This window comes from Lutjanus erythropterus, chromosome 16 (assembly GCF_056507025.1).
Source record: "Lutjanus erythropterus isolate fLutEry1 chromosome 16, fLutEry1.hap2, whole genome shotgun sequence".
Classification (NCBI taxonomy): Eukaryota; Metazoa; Chordata; class Actinopteri; order Lutjaniformes; family Lutjanidae; genus Lutjanus; species Lutjanus erythropterus.
The window spans coordinates 8,000,119-8,020,092 of NC_139332.1; the positions used below are offsets into that span (position 1 = coordinate 8,000,119).

The 19,974-nt window shown below is 44.6% G+C and overlaps 1 protein-coding gene across 1 annotated transcript in view; it reads left to right on the top strand.

Annotated features, from left to right (window-relative positions):
- arid1ab (AT-rich interactive domain 1Ab) overlaps nucleotides 1-19,486 on the top strand; it is an 81,707-nt gene extending 62,221 nt beyond the window's left edge. Inside the window, exons 5-20 of the mRNA XM_084739149.1 lie at nucleotides 201-441; nucleotides 2,351-2,440; nucleotides 2,785-2,955; nucleotides 4,003-4,303; nucleotides 6,232-6,377; nucleotides 6,471-6,568; nucleotides 6,661-6,870; nucleotides 6,983-7,187; nucleotides 10,827-10,959; nucleotides 12,508-12,683; nucleotides 12,782-12,911; nucleotides 13,029-13,148; nucleotides 13,313-13,409; nucleotides 13,792-14,611; nucleotides 15,879-16,009; nucleotides 16,100-19,486. Of these exons, the coding sequence (XP_084595275.1) occupies nucleotides 201-441; nucleotides 2,351-2,440; nucleotides 2,785-2,955; nucleotides 4,003-4,303; nucleotides 6,232-6,377; nucleotides 6,471-6,568; nucleotides 6,661-6,870; nucleotides 6,983-7,187; nucleotides 10,827-10,959; nucleotides 12,508-12,683; nucleotides 12,782-12,911; nucleotides 13,029-13,148; nucleotides 13,313-13,409; nucleotides 13,792-14,611; nucleotides 15,879-16,009; nucleotides 16,100-18,025 (4,995 nt within the window). The 3' untranslated portion in view covers nucleotides 18,026-19,486. The remainder of the gene's footprint in view (nucleotides 1-200; nucleotides 442-2,350; nucleotides 2,441-2,784; nucleotides 2,956-4,002; nucleotides 4,304-6,231; nucleotides 6,378-6,470; nucleotides 6,569-6,660; nucleotides 6,871-6,982; nucleotides 7,188-10,826; nucleotides 10,960-12,507; nucleotides 12,684-12,781; nucleotides 12,912-13,028; nucleotides 13,149-13,312; nucleotides 13,410-13,791; nucleotides 14,612-15,878; nucleotides 16,010-16,099) is intronic.
- Nucleotides 19,487-19,974: the final 488 nt, after the last annotated feature.

The window sequence follows — 19,974 nt, forward strand, 5'->3', positions numbered from 1 at the left end:
GAGCAGTTCCTGGGACTTAAAGTTCCAGGTAATTTGGTTGGAAACGTTGCTTAAGTCAGTCAGTTTTCAAACATTCCAGCTCAGTCACGTCTGTATTTAAAAATGGAGTCCACTGATACATGTAGATTGTATCAAAAGATTAGCCTTACCATTATCCTGGTAAAAATCATCATTAACTCGTGTTGCTCCTCTTGTTCCAGGATCTGTCGGGCTCCATCGACGACCTGCCCACCGGTACAGAGGGGGCCCTGAGCCCAGGCGTGAGCACCTCAGGGGTGTCCAGCAGTCAGGGCGAGCAGAGCAACCCCGCCCAGTCTCCCTTCTCTCCGCACACTTCGCCCCACCTGCCCGGCATCCGTGGGCCCTCGCCATCACCTGTGGGCTCTCCCGCTAGCGTCACCCCCTCCCGCACCGGCCCTCTGTCCCCTGCTGCTGTGCCAGGTAAAGACAGACCTCTAAAACCACTTAGTCTTCTCTGTTTTTTTGCTCTAGCATGACAGATCTGTTGCATGTTTTCAATGATTTCACTTAAGTATCTAAGTACAATTAAAATACAGTAGCAGACACATCTGGACAAGATATTTCTTAACCACAGTCTGTTTTTTTATAATGTTACAGCTTTCGTGAAGAATGTTCAATCTGGGAAATTATATCTACCCAGGAAAAATAATTTGAATACATTTTTATATGCATAGATGGATCCTGTAACAAACAGGAGAAAGATTTAGAGTTTTAATTCAACACTTGCTCACTCACAAATGCAACAGATCACATTTGTAATTCATGAAGTGACTTGCCAGATGGGAACATTTTCTCCTAACATGATGCAAGCAAACCATCCAGACGCCACAGAAACAGAAGTTACAACTCATTGTGGAGAGCAGTTGAACAGGCAGCCAACAGGACGATGTCATAGTCTTTGTTTTTATCATATTTTTATGGTCATTTGGAACAAGACAATCAGATTTCCAAAGATCTCAGGTCGGGCTGCAAAGTTAATCAAATATTCACTTTGATCATGATTTTGGCTTCCCACAATTACCTGAACATGATGGACTATGATATTATTGTTTAAAATGCGTGCCCCATCCAGTCATAGAAAACTCTGCTGCATATCAAGTCAAGCGCTTCCTAAACTAACAGCCAGCCACGGTTCAGCGGCAGCCTCTACAAAATCTCCTGAATGTCGCAGCTGCAGTCCAGAGTAGAAGAGTGATATATACAACAGAGAGCAGACGAGCAAAACGAAAATCAAATATCTGAAGCAGAAGGCGAAGGGCTCATGCCTCCAAACAGATCATAATCATCCATTAATTGTAGGGCTGCACGATTTGGTAAAAAAGTCATATGATTATTTTGACTGAAATTGTGATACGATTAGTGGAAATCATCAGTTTTGCATTAAAACTGAAAGAAAGAAAATCGTGACGATGTTTTCTTTCATCTGGAGAACAAGATTTTGAGATGCACTATGAGGACCAGTTTTGTTCTGATGCACAGATTTGTATATAAGCAGTAGAGATGAAACAGTATGAACATTTCATATCATGGTTGTAGTCTATAATTATCACAGTCATCAGTATTATTGTGGTATTGTTAAATGAGCTGATAATGGTTAAAAACTACTGATACTGAAATAATTTCACCAAGTTTTATATTGAAAACCCCTCAATGATTTGAAATCATGTCCTTTGCGATGCCACAAACAAAAACCAAACCCACATTGCTGCTGCACCTCTGGGAGACTGTTGCTATCTGTGGTTGATGCTGGACAGTATTTACTGTGAGTTTTTCAATGTGCAGTAATCCTAATTGGAGTTTTATCACAGTTTTTTATGAAACTGATGATTGTTCCATGCCTAGTAAGCAGCTATGTAGCACACCGTGGAGGCAACAGCAGTACTCTGTTTATTTAAATGTGCAAGTACAGTGAAAAATATTTTGTCCCTACAATCAATGAAAATTATGGCAAATAATTGTAATTTCAGTTTATCAAAATAATCGTGATTATCATATTGACCACTCTTTAACTGATCATACAGTAAATAAAACGATCTGCATTCAATTTACATTAAACGTCAACGTATGATGCATTTCATCATTACTGCCGGGGTTTCTTCACAGTGAATCTACCGCGGTGGGCGGTTGCTGGCAGGGCATCCATTATGAAAGATGACATTGCGTTCAGATTTAGAGCTCATTAGTTTGATATTTGAATGCCGAAATTATTGCACAATCATTTTATTACCTAAAATGTCTGAAATTGTTGAAAAATGGTTGTCTTTTAGTGGCAAAGATAGCATGTTTTAAACGGTGCAGTTTTTGAGTGGAGTTTGGTGCTGTCTTGCAGGTAATCAGATGCCTCCCCGGCCACCCAGCGTCCAGTCGGACAGCATCATGCACTCTTCCATGAACCAGTCAGCCATGGGCCAGGACAGGGGTGAGTGTTGATACATGCTTCAAGAGGTTTTTTGAACAAATAGTGGTGTCTTTTAAAATAATAAAAAAAGTACCTAACATCTCTTTAGCTCTGTGGCCAACAAGAATGTGTGCCACATCCTCAGCAGCCTTTAGGTGTGATTGTTTGCATTTGTATGCATACCTCCCTCCTGTAAACACTCCCCCCAGGCTGTATTTGTAAATAAGAATGTACGCGTTAGTCTACATGCCGGGTCAAATGAGAGAAACAGCAGGAAGAGCAACTGTGCTGCTGTGTGAAGTGATATTTTGGTGGTTTACAAATGAATTCTGTATCTAATTATGTTCCCTCTCCATCCCCTCCAGTGTACATGCGTAACCCTCAGATGCCCCCGTACGGGTCCCCTGGACAACCTGGCTCCGCCTTATCTCCACGCCAGTCTTCGGGAGGCCAGATGCATAGTGGGATGGGACCCTACCCACAGAACAACTCCATGGGAAACTACGGGCCTCAGGGCGGCCAGTACGGCCCACAAGGTGAGGCCTCAGGGCTGGAGCGTAGGTGGTCCTGCTTTTAAAAGGCCCTCTGCACTGGTTTACAGTGTTGAGTGCACTCATATCACGCAGCTTTTTTCAAATCCTAAAAATATTATGAATGAGTTTACAGTTGCCGTCCTGCAACCATCACAGTTTCATAGATAGCCCAGATTTTTTAAAAAAAAGGCTTTGAAGTTTCCTCTCACTTCATATATTTATGAAATTATATCACTTCACTTTGAAGTCTCAGATGGTTTCTGTGGGCTTTGAAGAAGTTCTGCTATGAGTCATAGCAGTGAACGGCGAGGGCCAGATAAAGCCCGCTTCATCAGGCTGCTTGTCAGAACAGGCAGCACTGAGGTAAATTTAGAGCCGGACTGCTGAAACCCTTTATCTCGTCAGGGAGAGATGAGCAGAAGTCCTGCCACAGATTTCTCTCTGTTTTAGACCAAAACACAGTAGGATGGCATGAAACCCTATCTGATGTTTGGGTGTAGCAGGCTGAAATCACAATTTCTTCACTGCTGATGGGAATGTAATGTGGTCAAAAGTTTTTGGAAGGAGGTTTTTGACATGGTTAGCCAGATAACAAAACTGAAAATCCCTTGTTCACTTAAGTTGTCTGTTTATTAAAGTGAATTTATTACTATAGTAGTAATAGACTTGTCTATTTCAAGCTAAGAGAGCAACAGAGCTATTATAGTTTTGTATTTTTCATTAATTTCTATTTTAAGTTTTTTTTTTATTTATTTATTTTAATTTTAGGTTTCAGTTCATGTTAAGCTTCAGTTCATTTCCAGGGGTGATTTGCTTGTTGTTTAGTTTTTATTGTTTAAAAATCCTCAGTTTAAATATATGTACTGGTGCCTCCTCCTGCTTACTGTGATGGCAAGTTTGACCAAATTGACAAAGACTAAAACTGAAGACATTTCCTGTATCTTTTCATTTTATTGTTGTTAGTTTTCGAAGTACACAGCATAGTTTCAGTTCAGTTTTGTTTCTTTCAGTTAGGTACTGATATACTCAAAATTTCTGTGTTTCGTCCAGGTTACCCCCGGCAACCCGGCTACACAGGGATGCCCAACGCCAACTACCCCAGTGGTCCTGGCATGGGCGGCACCATGAACCCCATGCCAGGTCAGGCCGGTGGTGCCCCGTACGGAAGCATGCCGCCCGGCAGAATAGGCCCGGGGCAGATGGGTGCTCGGCCCTACGGTCCCGCTATGGCTTCAAACATGGGGGGCATGCCTCCTCAGGTGGGCTCCGGGATGTGTCCCCCTCCGGGCATGAACAGGAAGGACGGTGGCCCCCCCATGCACCACGGACCCACGAACTCCATACACAACAGGTGGGTGCTCCCAGCTGCCGGCTGCATCAGCGTCTCAGTGAGCTATCGACTGGCGAGGGCCAGTACGACTCATTGTGTTAAGACTCTCCAGCCTGAAGAGGTTTTTTTTTTTTTATCTTTCAGCTGAATATGTGTGTGTGTCCTTGCTCATATGTGCTGGTTGTGTGACCATGAAAAATGATTGGATCTTCCCACGTGCAAGCCGGTCTGTTGTGTGTTTTGGTGCCTGAGTGTGCCGCGGAGTAGATGGCAGTAGACCAAACACTTATCTCTGAGAGAAAAGGAAAAAGTGGAGAGAATGAGAGAGCAGGAGATGGTCTCTGACATCAGTGAATCACATCTTTTCCCAGCGAGGATGCCAGCTCAGCCTACAGAGAGCGACTCGTGGGCCTGGCAGTTGCTCGAATCATATGACGTAAATTGATGTTTCCTGCAGAATAAATTGAAACCAGTAAGCGCAAGACAAGGAAAAGCAAAGATTTGTTATAGAATCAAACAGAAAGGCATGAAAAGGATGACTCTTAAATTAAATTTAATCCCATGAATATTTATTTGTTTTCTTTGTCATAATGAGGTGCTTTTATTAGGTGTTGGCAATATGACCTAAAATATATATCACAATATTTTTTCTTTTTATGGTGATGGTATTATATCACCATATTACAAAAATAATAATAGATACTCCATTCAAAACATGAGTCTCTCTCTTTTCGTTCTGTTGGTGATGTAAGGAAACTAGTGGTGTCTCAATTTCAATATTAAATCAAAAATCAATCGAAATGAGGTTTCGAATTCATGTTATCAAATTGAAAGGCAGGATTGTTGATTCTCCTAGTATTTGTTTATCTCTCCACGCCTGCTTACATCCAGTATATGTCTGAAGAAAAAAAAAACAGCATTTAGAAGAAGCTTAAAAACCAATGACCTCTTGAGCTTTACGTGTGAAAGCTCAGTAGTCTAACAACGGCATAACAATCAGTACAAAATCGAATTGTGACCTTAAAATCAAAAGTCTTGTTGAATCATGACACCCCTGAAGGCTACATATTTTTAAATAAACAGATGTGTTTATTTAAACCAGCTGAGCTTGTTTTGCAGTAAGAAGTTGCACAAAAAGCAACATGATGTCCCACATCAAACCAACTACTAATTAATTAACTTGCTCCGAACGAGGCTTAATGTTTGCACAACTTTTCTTGACTGTCTGGCAACATTACAACACTAGTCCAACATCGTCTCAGCCTGTGGGAGTAGAGCAGATTCTAGCCTCTGCTAGGCAACATGCTAACACCAAGTACAGACTAACCTGTAAAATAAACAGTAAATCAACATAAAAACAGTTGCACCTTCCAAGTTTGAAGTCGGTATTGAACAAGCTTGTTTTGTACCAGTCCTTGTTAAGAAAAGTGGTTCCAAAGTGAAATGTTAAACACATAAGAGTCTTTTGGTTGTTGTTGGGATATTTCTATCAATAAAGTTAATTCACCAGGTCTTGACTTCTTTGAAGGGTGGCAGTAACATTAAATGAAGACTGGTGTCAGTTCTTGCAGCCAACATCATAGAAATTCAGTTCAGTTAAATTTTCAAAGCACATATAGGGTGAATAAATTAGTCCAAGCACAGGCCCTTGTGGAACTCCATGACATAAAGGGTTCATTGTACAAACTGACTGGTGTGTTTTACTCATAACCTACTTCCGCATCTTTCTGTTACACAATGTGTATTTTGTACCGGAGTCTGAGTTAGCAAGGAAAATAGCGGTTACTGGATACAGCTTGTGTTTTGTGAGTATGTGCGTAGCCCTTTACCAGCACGTTATTGCAAACACGTTTATGACCGTATTGCAAAAGCCATGTCAAGGGTTTAATCAGCTAGTTGTGTCTCAGTTTTCCCAAGTGTTCTTTCTAAACAAGCATTCTTTTCTTTAGGCCACCCGGCTACCCTAACATGTCTCAGGGCATGATGGGAGCAGGCTCTCCATACGGCCCTGGTATGAACAGCATGCACAGTATGATGAACCAGGGAGGGCCCGGGCCGTACCCGATGGGAGCAAATATGGCCAACAACACCCCCGGTGAGTAAAAGCTACATAGAGGACCTGAAAGTTTTGTCAGTGAAAGAATGTTACAGACTGGTAATCTTTTATTTTTTTCCCTAAATCACCCAGGAATGGCTCCCAGTACGGAGTTTGGCATGGACAAAATGAACCCTGCCCAGAAGATGAACAACAAAGTGGACGGGACTCCCAAGCCTGAATCCAAAAAGGTAAAAAGTCTAAAACCACATGATAAAATTCTTGATGTTCAAAGAGTTTTTTTTTCCCATCTCATGATTTCCTCTCGTCATCTGTCCTGAAGAAGTCAAGCTCCTCCACCATCACCAATGAGAAAATCACTCGTCTGTACGAGCTCGGCCCGGAGCCAGAGAGGAAGATGTGGGTCGATCGATACCTGGCGTTCGCCGAGGAGAAGGCCATGGGCATGAACAACCTGCCTGCGGTGGGACGCAAGCCTCTCGATCTCTTCAGACTCTACGTGTCCGTCAAAGAGATTGGCGGCCTCACCCAGGTATGAATCTGATATGGATATCACACGTTAAACACAGACAGCACTGTGATTCCTGTAAGGCTGTTGTTGTGTGCAGCTCTTTGAGCCTCCTCCTTCGTCTGTCGCCCACCAGGTGAACAAGAACAAGAAGTGGAGGGAGCTGGCCACCAACCTGAACGTGGGCACGTCGAGCAGCGCGGCCAGTTCGCTCAAGAAACAGTACATCCAGTGTTTGTACGCCTTCGAGTGCAAGATCGAGCGCGGCGAGGACCCGCCCCCGGACTTCTTCAACACGGACACCAAAAAGAACCAGCCGAAGATCCAGCCTCCCAGCCCAGGTGAGCACCGCCATCCACCTCCGCCTTACCACTGTTTCTTACCCCCTCTGAGTACAGCCCCACTGACACTGGATTTTCGGGGCTGATTCTGATATTAGGGAGTTAGAAAATTCTGATATTGATATATTGGCAGGTATCCCTTTTAGTGGAATCCACTTATTATAACCAAGTTAATTTTCTGTCTCTTTATTTCTCATGCAGATTACCATCTAATTGACATTTGTATATTTATTACATGAATATAAACCAACTAAATGGACGACTTCGCTATTTACTGGATTTTATTGACTGTCTGAAAACACAGTAAAACTGTGTAAACACTTTTCAATTTAAGCTAAAATTGCAGTAATCTATAAAATATACCTTAGTGTAGTTTTACTGCGCTGCATCTCGGTGACTTGTTTTTGGTAATTTATCATGAGCTTCGAGGAGACTACGTTTTACATCAGGAGAAAAAGACTTTCTTTTTGTAGTCCTGATTTCACTTTGCAGGCAGCAGCAGCCTCAGGTTTTTATAGGAGTTAAATAAAAGTAAGACAGTTGTAAAATGGTTTTTGATATGCAATCATGTATGAAAAGACTGCAAACACTTTAAGCTGACTACTTGGTTACTGTAAGATTAAAAATTTGTATAGCATTTGTATAGAAGCTTTGTAATAACTAACATTAATAAATGGGAAATTGATAGTTAATTAAACTTTAATAGTTATTATACTGTTGAACATTAATGTATACTTTGTAACCCATTTATTAAGGAATTGTTAAGTTTTACAAACATCTGTTGCAACTTTATAATGGCCATCCAAATATGTTTATAGACGCACTACACTGTAATTTACAAATTATCATAAACATCAGTTGCAGCTTTTCAATAAACATGCCAATCATTTTTGCACATGCAGGGTTCAGTGATCAAGAAAGCAATAATAAATGTGCAATGTCTGTTGACTTTCAAAATAAAGGCACAAAAGCTACTGTAATGATTTCTGAAAGGTTAAATACTTTGATTAGGTAACAGTGAACTATTAACTAAAGTTTAATTTACTGCTGATATAGACAGATATACCTGCTCCAGGTATATGAGTTTATTTTTGACAGAAGCGGCATCATGCTGCACAAAGCAGATGGAACTGGACAGGACGTCAGACACAGAAACCCCTTAGAAAATCCAGTCAGTTTTCAAAATAAAAGACCCTGTGAAGATTCACAATTATAAAAACGACCAAAAAAGACTTAATGGAACTACACACTCTGGTTACTCGTAGTAGAAGTACAAAGGTTAAGGAGAAATGGTGCTGCTGGTGAGGTATGAAACCATGTCACAGACGCAACATGCTGGGTGGAATCTAGGCATTACTGTATCGTAGGTCTATTTGATGTGTATGATGGAGCATATTTAATGATTAATAACATGTCTTATCATAAGGTCATAAATATTATGCTTCAGCTTTTGTTATTCAACAGAAATGAACATAAAATGAAAGTAACTTGTCTTGGAAATGAAGGATGTATAGTGTGCAGCACTCGTCTGAGCTTACCGGGACAAACTGAACACAATGTTTTTTACACAGAGAAGGAAATAACTTGATGTATTATGTTTTCCGAATTTGAAGCAAAGCACGAATAATTACAAATTTGTCGTTGGCAGCATTACACAAAGTTGATTAAGTTTCCTGTTAACTGAACAACTCACAAAACGGCGTGATTTTTAAGGGAGTCTGGGGACTTCTGGCTCTACCTGAGTTAAATCATACTCGTATCCAATGAGTGAAAGCTTATTTCATTTTCCCTCTCTCCCTGGGGTGCAGCAAGATTTCCATGCAATTCATCACATCCTCCTTTGCTCTATTTACCTCACATCATCTGCCCTATAAACTGCTGTATTTTATTGTATCCTATTAATTGCAGTGTTAAAAGCCGATCTCAGACCATCGTTTGTCATCTCCTGTGCTGGGCTGCCATCCCCCATAAATCACTGCTATTTTGGCGTATATTGGAGGAGTTGTAAATGACAGCGGTGCAAGCTGTAAGTCACAGAAGTGCACTGCATCCTCTGGACAGTTCCATCCCTCGGAGGGGGAAAACGCTCCTTGGCATTTGCACAGGACATGACGAAAGACTTGTCCTTTCAGACTCGCCATCGTTGTGCGAACGTTGACGCCAGCAGCATGCCAAAAATCTTTCAATGAACTCTGAATGTTTGGGGGAAAAAAGTCAGTGTGCAAACTGGCAGTCAGTCAGAGGTTAAAGGAGGAGGGGTCTCGGGACGATGTGTCGCCTGGAAGCTGTTTGTTTTGGAGGGACTCTGGCTTCAGCTGCCAGGAGCAACCCGCCACACCGGGAGCGAGCGAATGAGCGACCACGTGTTGCTCCAGTCTGGCCGCGACCCAGGCTGTCAGACACGGGGCACTGAGTCAGCGCCGGGGTGTTGTTACAGGAGACATCAGGGTGCTTGTCAGCTGGCATCAGCCCTCTAGTTAGTACGAAGGAAGAGATGGGAAAAGGAGGGGAGGAGGGGGGTGTGTGACGGAGGGCGGGAGGTGATTTGGCGATAGCGATTGCCCCGTCAGTGGCGTGTCCTCGCTGCCTGGTGTCTGGCCCCTGGGCTACAGAGGCAAGGCAACACTCCCTGGAGATTAGTGCTGAGCCAGAAATGATGAATGGGGGCTCGGATGTGTGTGTGTGTGTGTGTGTGTGTGTGTGCGTTTAAAAAAAATCACACTCTGACTCTTCTGTTTCTATTTTTTTTTTCCATCCTCACGAGATCCTCCCCCCTCCTCCTCCTCTTTTCCTCCCTTCATCTTTAGTAGAGGGAAATCCCTGCCCAGAGGGAGGAGGAGGAGGAGGGGGAGGAGGAGGAGGGCAGGGGGAGGCGGTTAATGTGTGTGTGGTAAGAGCGCAAGAGGCGAGAGGGTGATGTGAGAAAATGTGAATAAATGTGACCTGCCAGTGACCCCAGTGTTGTGTGTGTAAGTGTGTGTGTGTGCCAGTTTAATGAATGGGAACCTGTGAGTCATCAGACTGGCGTGCTAATAGTGAGAAAGTCCTGAGCCGAAGTTAAGGATGAGCGCTACTATGTCACACACAAACAAACAATCACTCACACACACACACAGAGCTGCTGTCTCCACAGGTCAGGCAGTAATCTGTCAGAGTCAGGGTTTAGATCATTGTTTCCTGGTGACTCCGAGAGCCGGAGGAGGGTGATCGGGTAGTGCGGGGGTGGTAGTGGGGGGGGGGGGGGGTTGGCATGCTGCGACGAGCTGGAAGATTCAACATTTTTCGCTGGCTGTGCACTCAAAAGCCAGTCAGCTTGACACAAACTGTGTTCCTCTGTGCAGCGCTCAGGAATTTCTTAATGGGATTTTAGGATTGCCAAAAGCAGCATGTGTTCCTTGAAAGCCCCCAGCAGCGCTCAGCCCTATCCACAAGACTATCCCCCCCGCTCCACTATCAGCTATCAACTCTCGCCTTTTTATTCCTGGTGTGAAGAGAGAAGGAGGGAGGGGAAGGATGTGCTTTGAATCCTCTGGAATAAAATAAAATACTTTTTTTTTTCTTTTACGAACCGGAGGAGTTTATTTATTGTTACTCAAGTGAATTTATCCCTGTTTGTTTGTTTGTTTGTTTTTTTTACAGCTGGTTCTGGATCCCTGCAAGGACCCCAGACTCCTCAGTCCACCAGTAGTTCCATGGCAGAGGGGGGAGACCTGAAGCCCCCCACTCCAGCATCCACCCCGCACACGCAAATGCCTCCGATGCCCGGCGTCAGGTACGAGTCAGAAACAGCAACATCGCATTCACAGTATCAGTCGAGTCGTCACGATCAAATGAAAGCGATCCCTCCGAGAAACTGGATCAGGAAATAGAAACAGAAGACAACAAACAGGGAAATATGCCTTCGGTTATGTAATGGTAGATACACACGCAGCCAACCAGCTGGTAATAAGTGTTAAAGAGGAGTATAATAAAGAAAAAATATATAAAACAATTGTTTAAAGAATGTATTTTGATTTTGGAAAATGCATTTTTACTTGCCTGATAGCCGAAGTTGTTTGTCTGCAATGGAGTGAAAGTAAAATCAACAAGGATTTGGGCAATTCTAGTTTTTTAATGCAACACACAAACCAGTGATCCCTATACATCAGTACACACACACCAGGTCCTCAAAAAGCTCAGGTTTTGACAAGCTCATCCACCCCCTGCCTCAAGACTCTTTAACAAGCCTTCATATGCTCTCCTCAAAGCCACCAGTCTTCATTGTCCAGAACAGTAATTTTACCTCGCTGATCATCTTAAAACAGACTTTATTCAGACTCGAGAGCAAGAAAATAGAACTCACCAAAACCGTCTTTGTTAGTCTTTCCATTGTTCCAAAAACCACCAGATCTTGGTTGAAGTGAACCTGATATATTTGTCCCATTGTTCAACTCTAATGTTTAGGTTCAATAACTTTGGTTAGCAAGCATTAGCCAGCAAAAAAAGAAGTTCATTAATCTAATGAAACGCCCACAATCATCAGTCAGCTGTTAAGCCCCAAAATAATTTCATGCTACTCTGATTGAATTTTATTTCAACTTTGCTTGCTGCTTTCTTCAGGAACTCCTGGCAGGTGAAACAAAACATTGTGTCCATCTCTTGGTCATAGCGGACCCAAGAAAACTTTTCAGACCAACTCTGTAAGAATTTCCTTTGCCGTTTTGCGTCGTAGCCCTGCGGTGCTGGTGTTTTACCGTCCGTTTGTTTCAATTTCGTTTTATTGCCTGGCACTGAGCCAGTTTTAGGTGGTTGGAGGAACATTTTTCAGCCAAAAACATGGTGGTGGATGGTGGCTCGTTATTCCATTGTGCAGTGTGTTTGAGGTCAGGGCTCAACACAGCCTGTGACTGATTTACATACTCAACCCGAGGCATCATGGGCAGACAACTACAACAATAACTGTTTGCAACACAGAAAAATAGATAAAGACATCACACTTGTTTTTTACTTGTCCAGTCGGACAGCTGCATGAGACATTTCACTTGACCAACAAGTGAGAGTTTTCTCGTTTAATAGTTATTTGCCAGATGTTAGATAATGCTGACAGATGTTGATCAGTGTTTCCCAAAGACCAAGATGATGTTCTCAAATGTCTTGCTTTTAATCATTGGCCTTTAAAAAAATACTAATTTCACATCTTTTTGGGTGGCAAGGAACAGTTTCAGAGCAAGAAATCAACAAGAATTTTGGAACAAACCATGTAGGAGTCCTGAATATATTGAAAATATCATCTATGAAACAAACAATTTCCTGTTTGACTAACAAGCCTGTTCTTCTGTAGGAGTAGCGTTAATCTGCAGGACCCCTTTGCCGATGGTGGAGACCCGGCGTTTTCCAGAAGGAACGCCATGACTCCCAACTCGCAGGGCTACCAGCCAGGGATAGCCGGCCCGGAGATGATGGGTCGGATGGCTCCCTACGAGTCCAACAAGGACCCCTTCGGTGGCATGAGGAAAGGTAAGAGTCGGCCAGACCGACCAATCAGATGCTGTAGGAGTTCTGTTAGAGCTGAAACTAACAATGAGTTGTGTTTTTTGTGTTGTGTCTATGTAAAGCTGGAGAGCAGTTCATGCAGCCAGGCCCCAACAGTGGAATGGGAGAGCAGTATAACAGAGGCCCACCAGGCCCTATGGGCAACATGCAGATGGGCCAGAGGCAACAGTACCCTTACGGATATGACCGGAGGTAAACATGCTGCATGATTATCTAATTAAATATATCTGGAAATAAAATGGTTCCAAAGTGTTTGACAAGAGTGTGTTCCAATGTCATATCAACTGATGAGTGTCATTGGGTTTACAGACAGGAGCCAGGCATGGGCCCGGACGGCAGCATGGGACCAGGAGCTCCTCAGCCAAACATGATGCCTTCAGGAGCCGACACAGGGATGTACTCGCCCAGCCGCCCTCCACCACAGCAACGGTCAGTACCATCCAGTCTGTGTTCAAGGAGAAACAGAGGGGTGTTTGAAGGCATTGTGCCAGTGTGATCATTGTAAAAAATCTGCAGCGTTGGAGTTTCATACTACAACTGTTTGCATTGATTGTGAAGAAGAAATGGTGTGAACTTTTGTTATTGTTTTTCAGGCATGACTCCTATACCAATCAGTTCCCTGGCCAAGGAGCTCCCCCTGGTGGCCCATACCCAAATCAACAGCCAGGAATGTATCCACAGCAGCAGCCGGTGAGAACATTTTGTTCGGTGTTAGCAGCGCTCTCACTGCAACTTGATTCCTGTCTTTTTAACATTTCCTCAATTAAAGATGTATGTTTACGAAGAGACTCTGATATATTTACTACGTCAGAGTCTTGCCATAGAGTATTACTGACATTTGTTATTTATTTTGTTGTTATTGACAATATGTCACTATTTAAGTACCTTAACGGTTTCAGTAATTATGGACAACGATCCACAATAAAATACACATGTGATATTTTCTATGTTTTGTTTACCCTTCTGTACTGTAAACATACGGAACTGTGACCCTAAAATTGAGATACATACCAAACCATCAATTTAGTTAACCCTTCTACCCTTCATAATGCTGAATGTTGTCTTCTGACAGAACTACAAGCGTCCTGTAGATGGAGGGTACGGTCCTCCAGCCAAGCGCCATGAGGGAGAAATGTACAACGTACCCTACAGTAGTCAGCAGCAGCCAGGACCCCAGTCCTCGGGGCCCCAGGGCCAACAAGACATGTATAACCAGTATAATGCATACCCTGGTGGGGACCGCAGACCACCCGGCCCACAGAACCAGTTCCCCTTCCCCTTTGGACGAGATCGAGGCCCGTCATCCGCAGGCCCCAACTCCCAGTCTCCAATGCCTCCCCAGATGATGGCGAGCCCCATGCCTTCAGGTCCTGATGGCCCCCAGGGTCCAATGTGGCAGGGCCGCAATGAGATGGGCTACCCGAACTACCCCAACCGACAGGGACCTCCCGTACCGGGCCAGGGCCCTGGCTACCACGGCATGAACCGCTCTGAGGAGATGATGTCATCAGACCAACGCATGAACCACGAGGGTCAGTGGCCCAGCCATGTCAACCAGCGGCAGCCGCCATTTGGCCCCGGTGGCTCCGGACCTCCCATGACCAGACCCCTGCCATCCACCTACCAGACTTCCCAGAACCACATTCCTCAGGTGTCGAGCCCAGCGCCCATGCCCCGGCCCATGGAGAGCAGGACGTCGCCCAGCAAGTCGCCCTATATGCACCCGGGCATCAAGGTGCAGAAAGCCGGACCCCCGGTACCCGCCTCCCACATCGGCCAGGCCCCCGTGCAGCAACCCATGATCAGGCGAGATGTGGCCTTCCCTCCAGGCTCTGTGGAGGCCACCCAACCCCACCTCAAGCCCCGCAGGCGGCTCACCATGAAAGACATCGGTACACAACTTTTATTTCAATCTGTGTGATCTGTGTTTACAGTAGATGTGTGTATACACTGAATAAACAAACAAAATGTTAGCTGTATGACATCTTTTAAATTACAAGGATACTGACTCAAAACTGCTTATTGAGAACAGTAGGAGGCATAGTCAAGGTTGTACCAACAATGATTAATTTAATCTTACATTAGTTCTGTTAAGAGTTGAGCGATACTTGATTTTAATGAGTAAATCCATATTTAAAATTAAGCATATTAAACTAATCTCTGTTTAGTAAATCCACGTGTTTTAATACAAATCGAAACTGAATAGAGTTTAATCAACATGGAGATGCCTGCTTACCCAAATTAAAATAAAAAATAAACAAAAAATACATTTGTGTGCTGTCAGGACTGAGTCAGTATAACAGAGAGGAAAACCCATTAACTTTCAGCTATTCTGTATGCCTTCATAAAATGGTGCGTAGCTTCCTAAAAAAAAAATAACTAAAACATTACATTTTTTGCTAGCTAGCATAAAAGCTAACAAACAGTTAAATTGTTTGATGGCTAGCAAAAAGGTAAAAAAACACATCGTTTGATCACTACCTAAAAAGTTGATCAAATTCTAACATTTTATCAACTTGGCTAAAAAGTTAATAAATTATTACATTCTTTGATAGCTAGCTTAACATTACACAAACATAACACAGTAACAGGTCAACTACGGAAATAAAGAAGAGACTCATCATAAAACTCATTTGAGATGAATCTGTCCCTCCCCTTTCTTGAGGAACTTTACTATTTTGCTCATTCCGTCTCAAAAATGCACATTAAAAGTTTTGGCAAAAGAAAAATAACATACAAGAGGTTTAAATTGAATCTTTCTTAATTTTAAGATAGTTTTAAAGTTTGGTGAAACATAATTTAATGTTTAACCATGATTTTTCTCAGGTTTAACAATGAGTACGCAATTAATACAACCCAGCTATAGAGTCTAAAGAACTGTGTTTGACCATTTCTTTATCTGAATGGACCCAGTACAAATCACCACCACATATCTAATGAATGACCACCTGCCATGTGATGCCCTGGCTGCTGTGAGAAGTTGAATTGTGTGACAGATAATAACTGCTTTTTTAAAATTGGTGACAAAAGTAATTAGTGGTTATATTAAATGCCAGTCCTGATGGCTCAGGTTGGTGAAGCCCTGCTTGTGATTCACAGCTTTAATAACTGATCCTGATCAGTTCAGCTCATATTCAGTCTGTTTTTGTCGTTTTTCAGGCACTCCTGAGGCCTGGAGAGTGATGATGTCACTAAAGTCAGGCTTACTAGCTGAAAGCACCTGGGCTTTGGACACCATTAACATTTTACTGTATGATGACAGCAGCATTTCTACTTTCAACTTATGCCAGGTAAGCTACATCTGTTACATCTGCATTAACACAACTAACTAACTAAAGTTTATTGGATTGTTTTGATGACTTTCTTCTTCTCTTTCTCAGCTGCCTGGATTCCTGGAGCTGGTGGTGGAGTACTTCAGACGCTGCCTCATTGAGATCTTTGGCATCTTAAAGGAGTATGAAGTAGGAGACCCCGGCCAGCGCACCCTCATAGACCCCAACGCCGCCGAGGACTCTGATGATGAAATCCCCATGCCTGAGGGCGAGGGCATGGACGTGGACGAAGAAGACGAAGAGGATGACGAGGTAGAGGAAACAAAGGCCACTCCTGACACCTCCTCGCTGGTCCAGGTGAAGCAGGAGGAGGACAGCTCGCAGACACACAAGTCAGAGGACGAGGAGGAGGAGAAGGAGAGGGAGTCTTCTATTAAGGAACCCAATACCTCTACCTCAGGGTCCTCCGCCCAGGACCCCACCCTCCACGTGGAGAAGCCCAAGCAGGCGAGCAAATTCGATAAACTCCCCATCAAGGTGGTGCGGAAGAAGAATCCTTTCCTGGCGAACCACTCATCCAAGCTGGGCCAGCGGCAGTGCTTCGACAGCGGCCTGATACACTGGAGCATCGGCGGCGGAGACACCACCGAACACATCCAGACCCACTTTGAGAGCCGGATGGACCTCCTCAAGCAGCGGAAACGTACGCCAACCACAACCGAGAGCCGCAAGAAGGTCCCTGTGACTGAGACTGTGACGGAAAGCCAAGAGAAATCAAAGTCCAATGGGGAGGACAAGCCTCGGCAGCAGCCCCCATCTTCTGAACCACAAAAGTCTCCAGCGGAGAAGACCCCCCCTCCTCCTCCTCTCCCCATTGGTGCACCGGTCACTGCCACCATCGATGACGTGTTATCAGCCCGCCCAGGCTCGGTCACAGAAGAAGCAGTCCGCGGAGGCGCCGAAGAGCAGAAAGAGAACGGAAAGTACCTGTTCAGCATCAACCCCGACCTCCAGAGCAGACGCAACGTCAAGATCCTGGAGGACGAGCCACACAGCAAGGACGAGACGCCGCTCAGCACCCTGTCGGACTGGCAGGACTCGTTAGCTCGCCGCTGCATCTGCGTGTCCAACATCGTGCGCAGCCTCTCCTTCGTCCCCGGGAACGACCTGGAGATGTCCAAACACCCCGGGCTCCTGCTGCTGCTGGGCCGCCTGGTGCTGCTCCACCACAGGCACCCCGAGCGCAAGCAGGCGCCGGTCACCTACGAGAAGGAGGAGGAGGAGGATGAAGGCGTGAGCTGCGAGAGAGATGAGTGGTGGTGGGACTGCCTCGAGGTGCTGAGGGAGAACTGCCTGGTCACTTTGGCAAACATCTCAGGCCAACTGGACCTTTCTATCTACCCAGAGAGCATATGCCTGCCGCTGCTTGACGGCCTGCTCCACTGGGCCGTCTGCCCCTCGGCGGAGGCCCTCGACCCCTTCCCCACACTGGGGCCACACGGCTCGCTTTCCCCCCAGAGACTGGTCCTCGAGACCCTCAGCAAGCTCAGCATCCAGGACAACAACGTCGACCTCATTCTGGCAACGCCGCCGTTCAGCCGTTTGGAGAAGCTGTACGGCTCGCTGGTGCGCCTGGTCGGTGAACGCAAGGTGGCCGTTTGCCGGGAAATGGCGGTCGTCCTGCTGGCCAACTTGGCGCAGGGTGACAGCCTAGCGGCGCGGGCTATCGCTGTGCAGAAAGGCAGCGTGGGTAACCTGCTGGGCTTCCTGGAGGACAGCCTAGCCGCCACGCAGTACCAGCAGAGCCAGAGCTCCCTGCTACAGATGCAGGGCGCGCCTCAGTTTGAGCCCACCAGCGTGGACATGATGCGGCGGGCGGCCCGTGCCCTGCACGCCCTCGCTAAGGTGGAGGAAAACCACTCGGAGTTCACTTTGTACGAGTCGCGGCTACTGGACATCTCGGTGTCCCCACTTATGAACTCTCTGGTGTCCCAAGTGATCTGTGACGTACTGTTTCTGATTGGCCAGTCATGACAGCCGTGGGGAGGTTTCAGCTCTGCCTCTTTCCGTTCCCGATCACCCCCACCCCCCTTTTTTTTGTATGTGTGTGTGTCTGTTGCGTGTGAGTGAAAAGAGCAAAACTGACTGTCCTTTTTTTTTTTTTTTTTTTTTTTTTTTAATTTATGCAAAATCACCTCGGATTCCACTGTCTTTCTACCCCTGCTTCTCACTAAAGGAAGGAATATCATGAAGTAGCTGTGGATTTTAAAAACGTCTGATACGGAAAGATACTGACAAAGAAGAGCAGATCGGGACCCAGGCATAGGACAGAGTGCGCTGCCCTGCGGAAAGGACTTGTTTTTTAATGAAAAGAAAAAAATCTCCAGAAAAAAAAAAGAAGAAACTGTAACCAAAGTTGCTGTCTCGTTTACAGTGAGTTTGGGGGATACATGTGCTCGCGTTCTCCCTCGGGGGGTCGGCAGGGGGAAGAGGGCACGGACTAAACAATATTATGGTTCATGTTTGGAGGCTTCATAGACTCACGGACTGTGGTGTGGTATAATTGCTGTAACTTTGGATGCTATATACTCAGCCCCACAGGAACCACATTATTGGCTGTGAACAGACATCTGTCATGGGAGGCCTGTGCAGTAGATTGTAGGACTTTTTTCTGTACTGTACACCTTAAAAACTGTAAACATACTGTAATAATACTGTTTCACACTGAGATACGCTGGCTTGGCAGCAAACTGTAGTTTTTAAAAACAGTTTTAGTTAATGTCGAGAGAGAAAACGGCTTTCCCCCCAAAGTATGGTGAACCTACAACACCCCGACCTCTTCTCTTTGTCCCTTGATTGTATGACTTGACCCTTATATTAAAAAGTCACCTCTTTAGGACTGGTCCTCAACTCTAGATGCAGTCCAAGCTGCAGTGTATATATGATGTTGTACATTACACTTCTCTCTCTTTCTCAACTTCTGTTGCTCTTCACCATTTTTAATCTTTGACGATTACAAGTTTCCCGATCGCATCAAGTACGCCATGTGATTACTTGACGCCCACCCCACCCCCCCCTCTCCGTTAACTTTAGGCGCCTCACCCTGCTCGTATCGCGCTCCAAGGGGGTGTTTAGCTGCTGTCCAACGCCACCCCCACCTCCCCCCTCCTCCAACAAACACGACTTCAAGTTTCAGTTTGTCTCTGGTCCGGGTGTAGAGAATATAACAAAAATCATGTCTGCGGTTCCATTTGAGCTCCTTCATAAATGACAAACTAGACCTTGATGAAGAAACCATTTTAATTTTGTTTATTTTGTTTATTTTTTTTTCCAGTGATGCGGATTCTGCATATTTGTATTTCAGATGATGTAGCTAAAAACTTGATGTAAATTCCTCTTTTTTCCTTTTTTTTGGCTTAATGAATATCATTTATTCAGTATGAAATCTTTATACTATATGTTCCACGTGTTAAGAATAAATGTACATTAAATCTTCGTAAGACGTTTGCTGTGGATTTATTTATTATTCCCTCCTCATACACGCTTTAATAAAGTCCTTCACCTGTGCTGAGACAGTTCAATACGTCTGCAGCGACATGCAGTGTGTTCTGCTGATGCTTTTGATATTTACACATGGATGCAGAGACACAACACCACTGCTTATCAAATGCACAGCCATGTTTTCCATCCGTGCATTGATTGACTGCTCACCCAGATGTTGCACGGCTGTCCTCGTCTCCGGATCACACATGCTGATATTTACATATATATTTACATCAGTGGGGGAACGTGAACAGGCAAGTCTGCCTGATGCATACAGATAAACCGAGGAGGGTGAAAGGGATAAAAGCACATTTTCTCACAGAATATTGTCTTGAGTTTCATTTGATATTTTGACAGATTTTGGGATGCAAGACTTCAGATAAACACTAGCAAAGCAGCCAGTAAAACAAACACAAAGTCTGACACGCTTATGGAGAGGC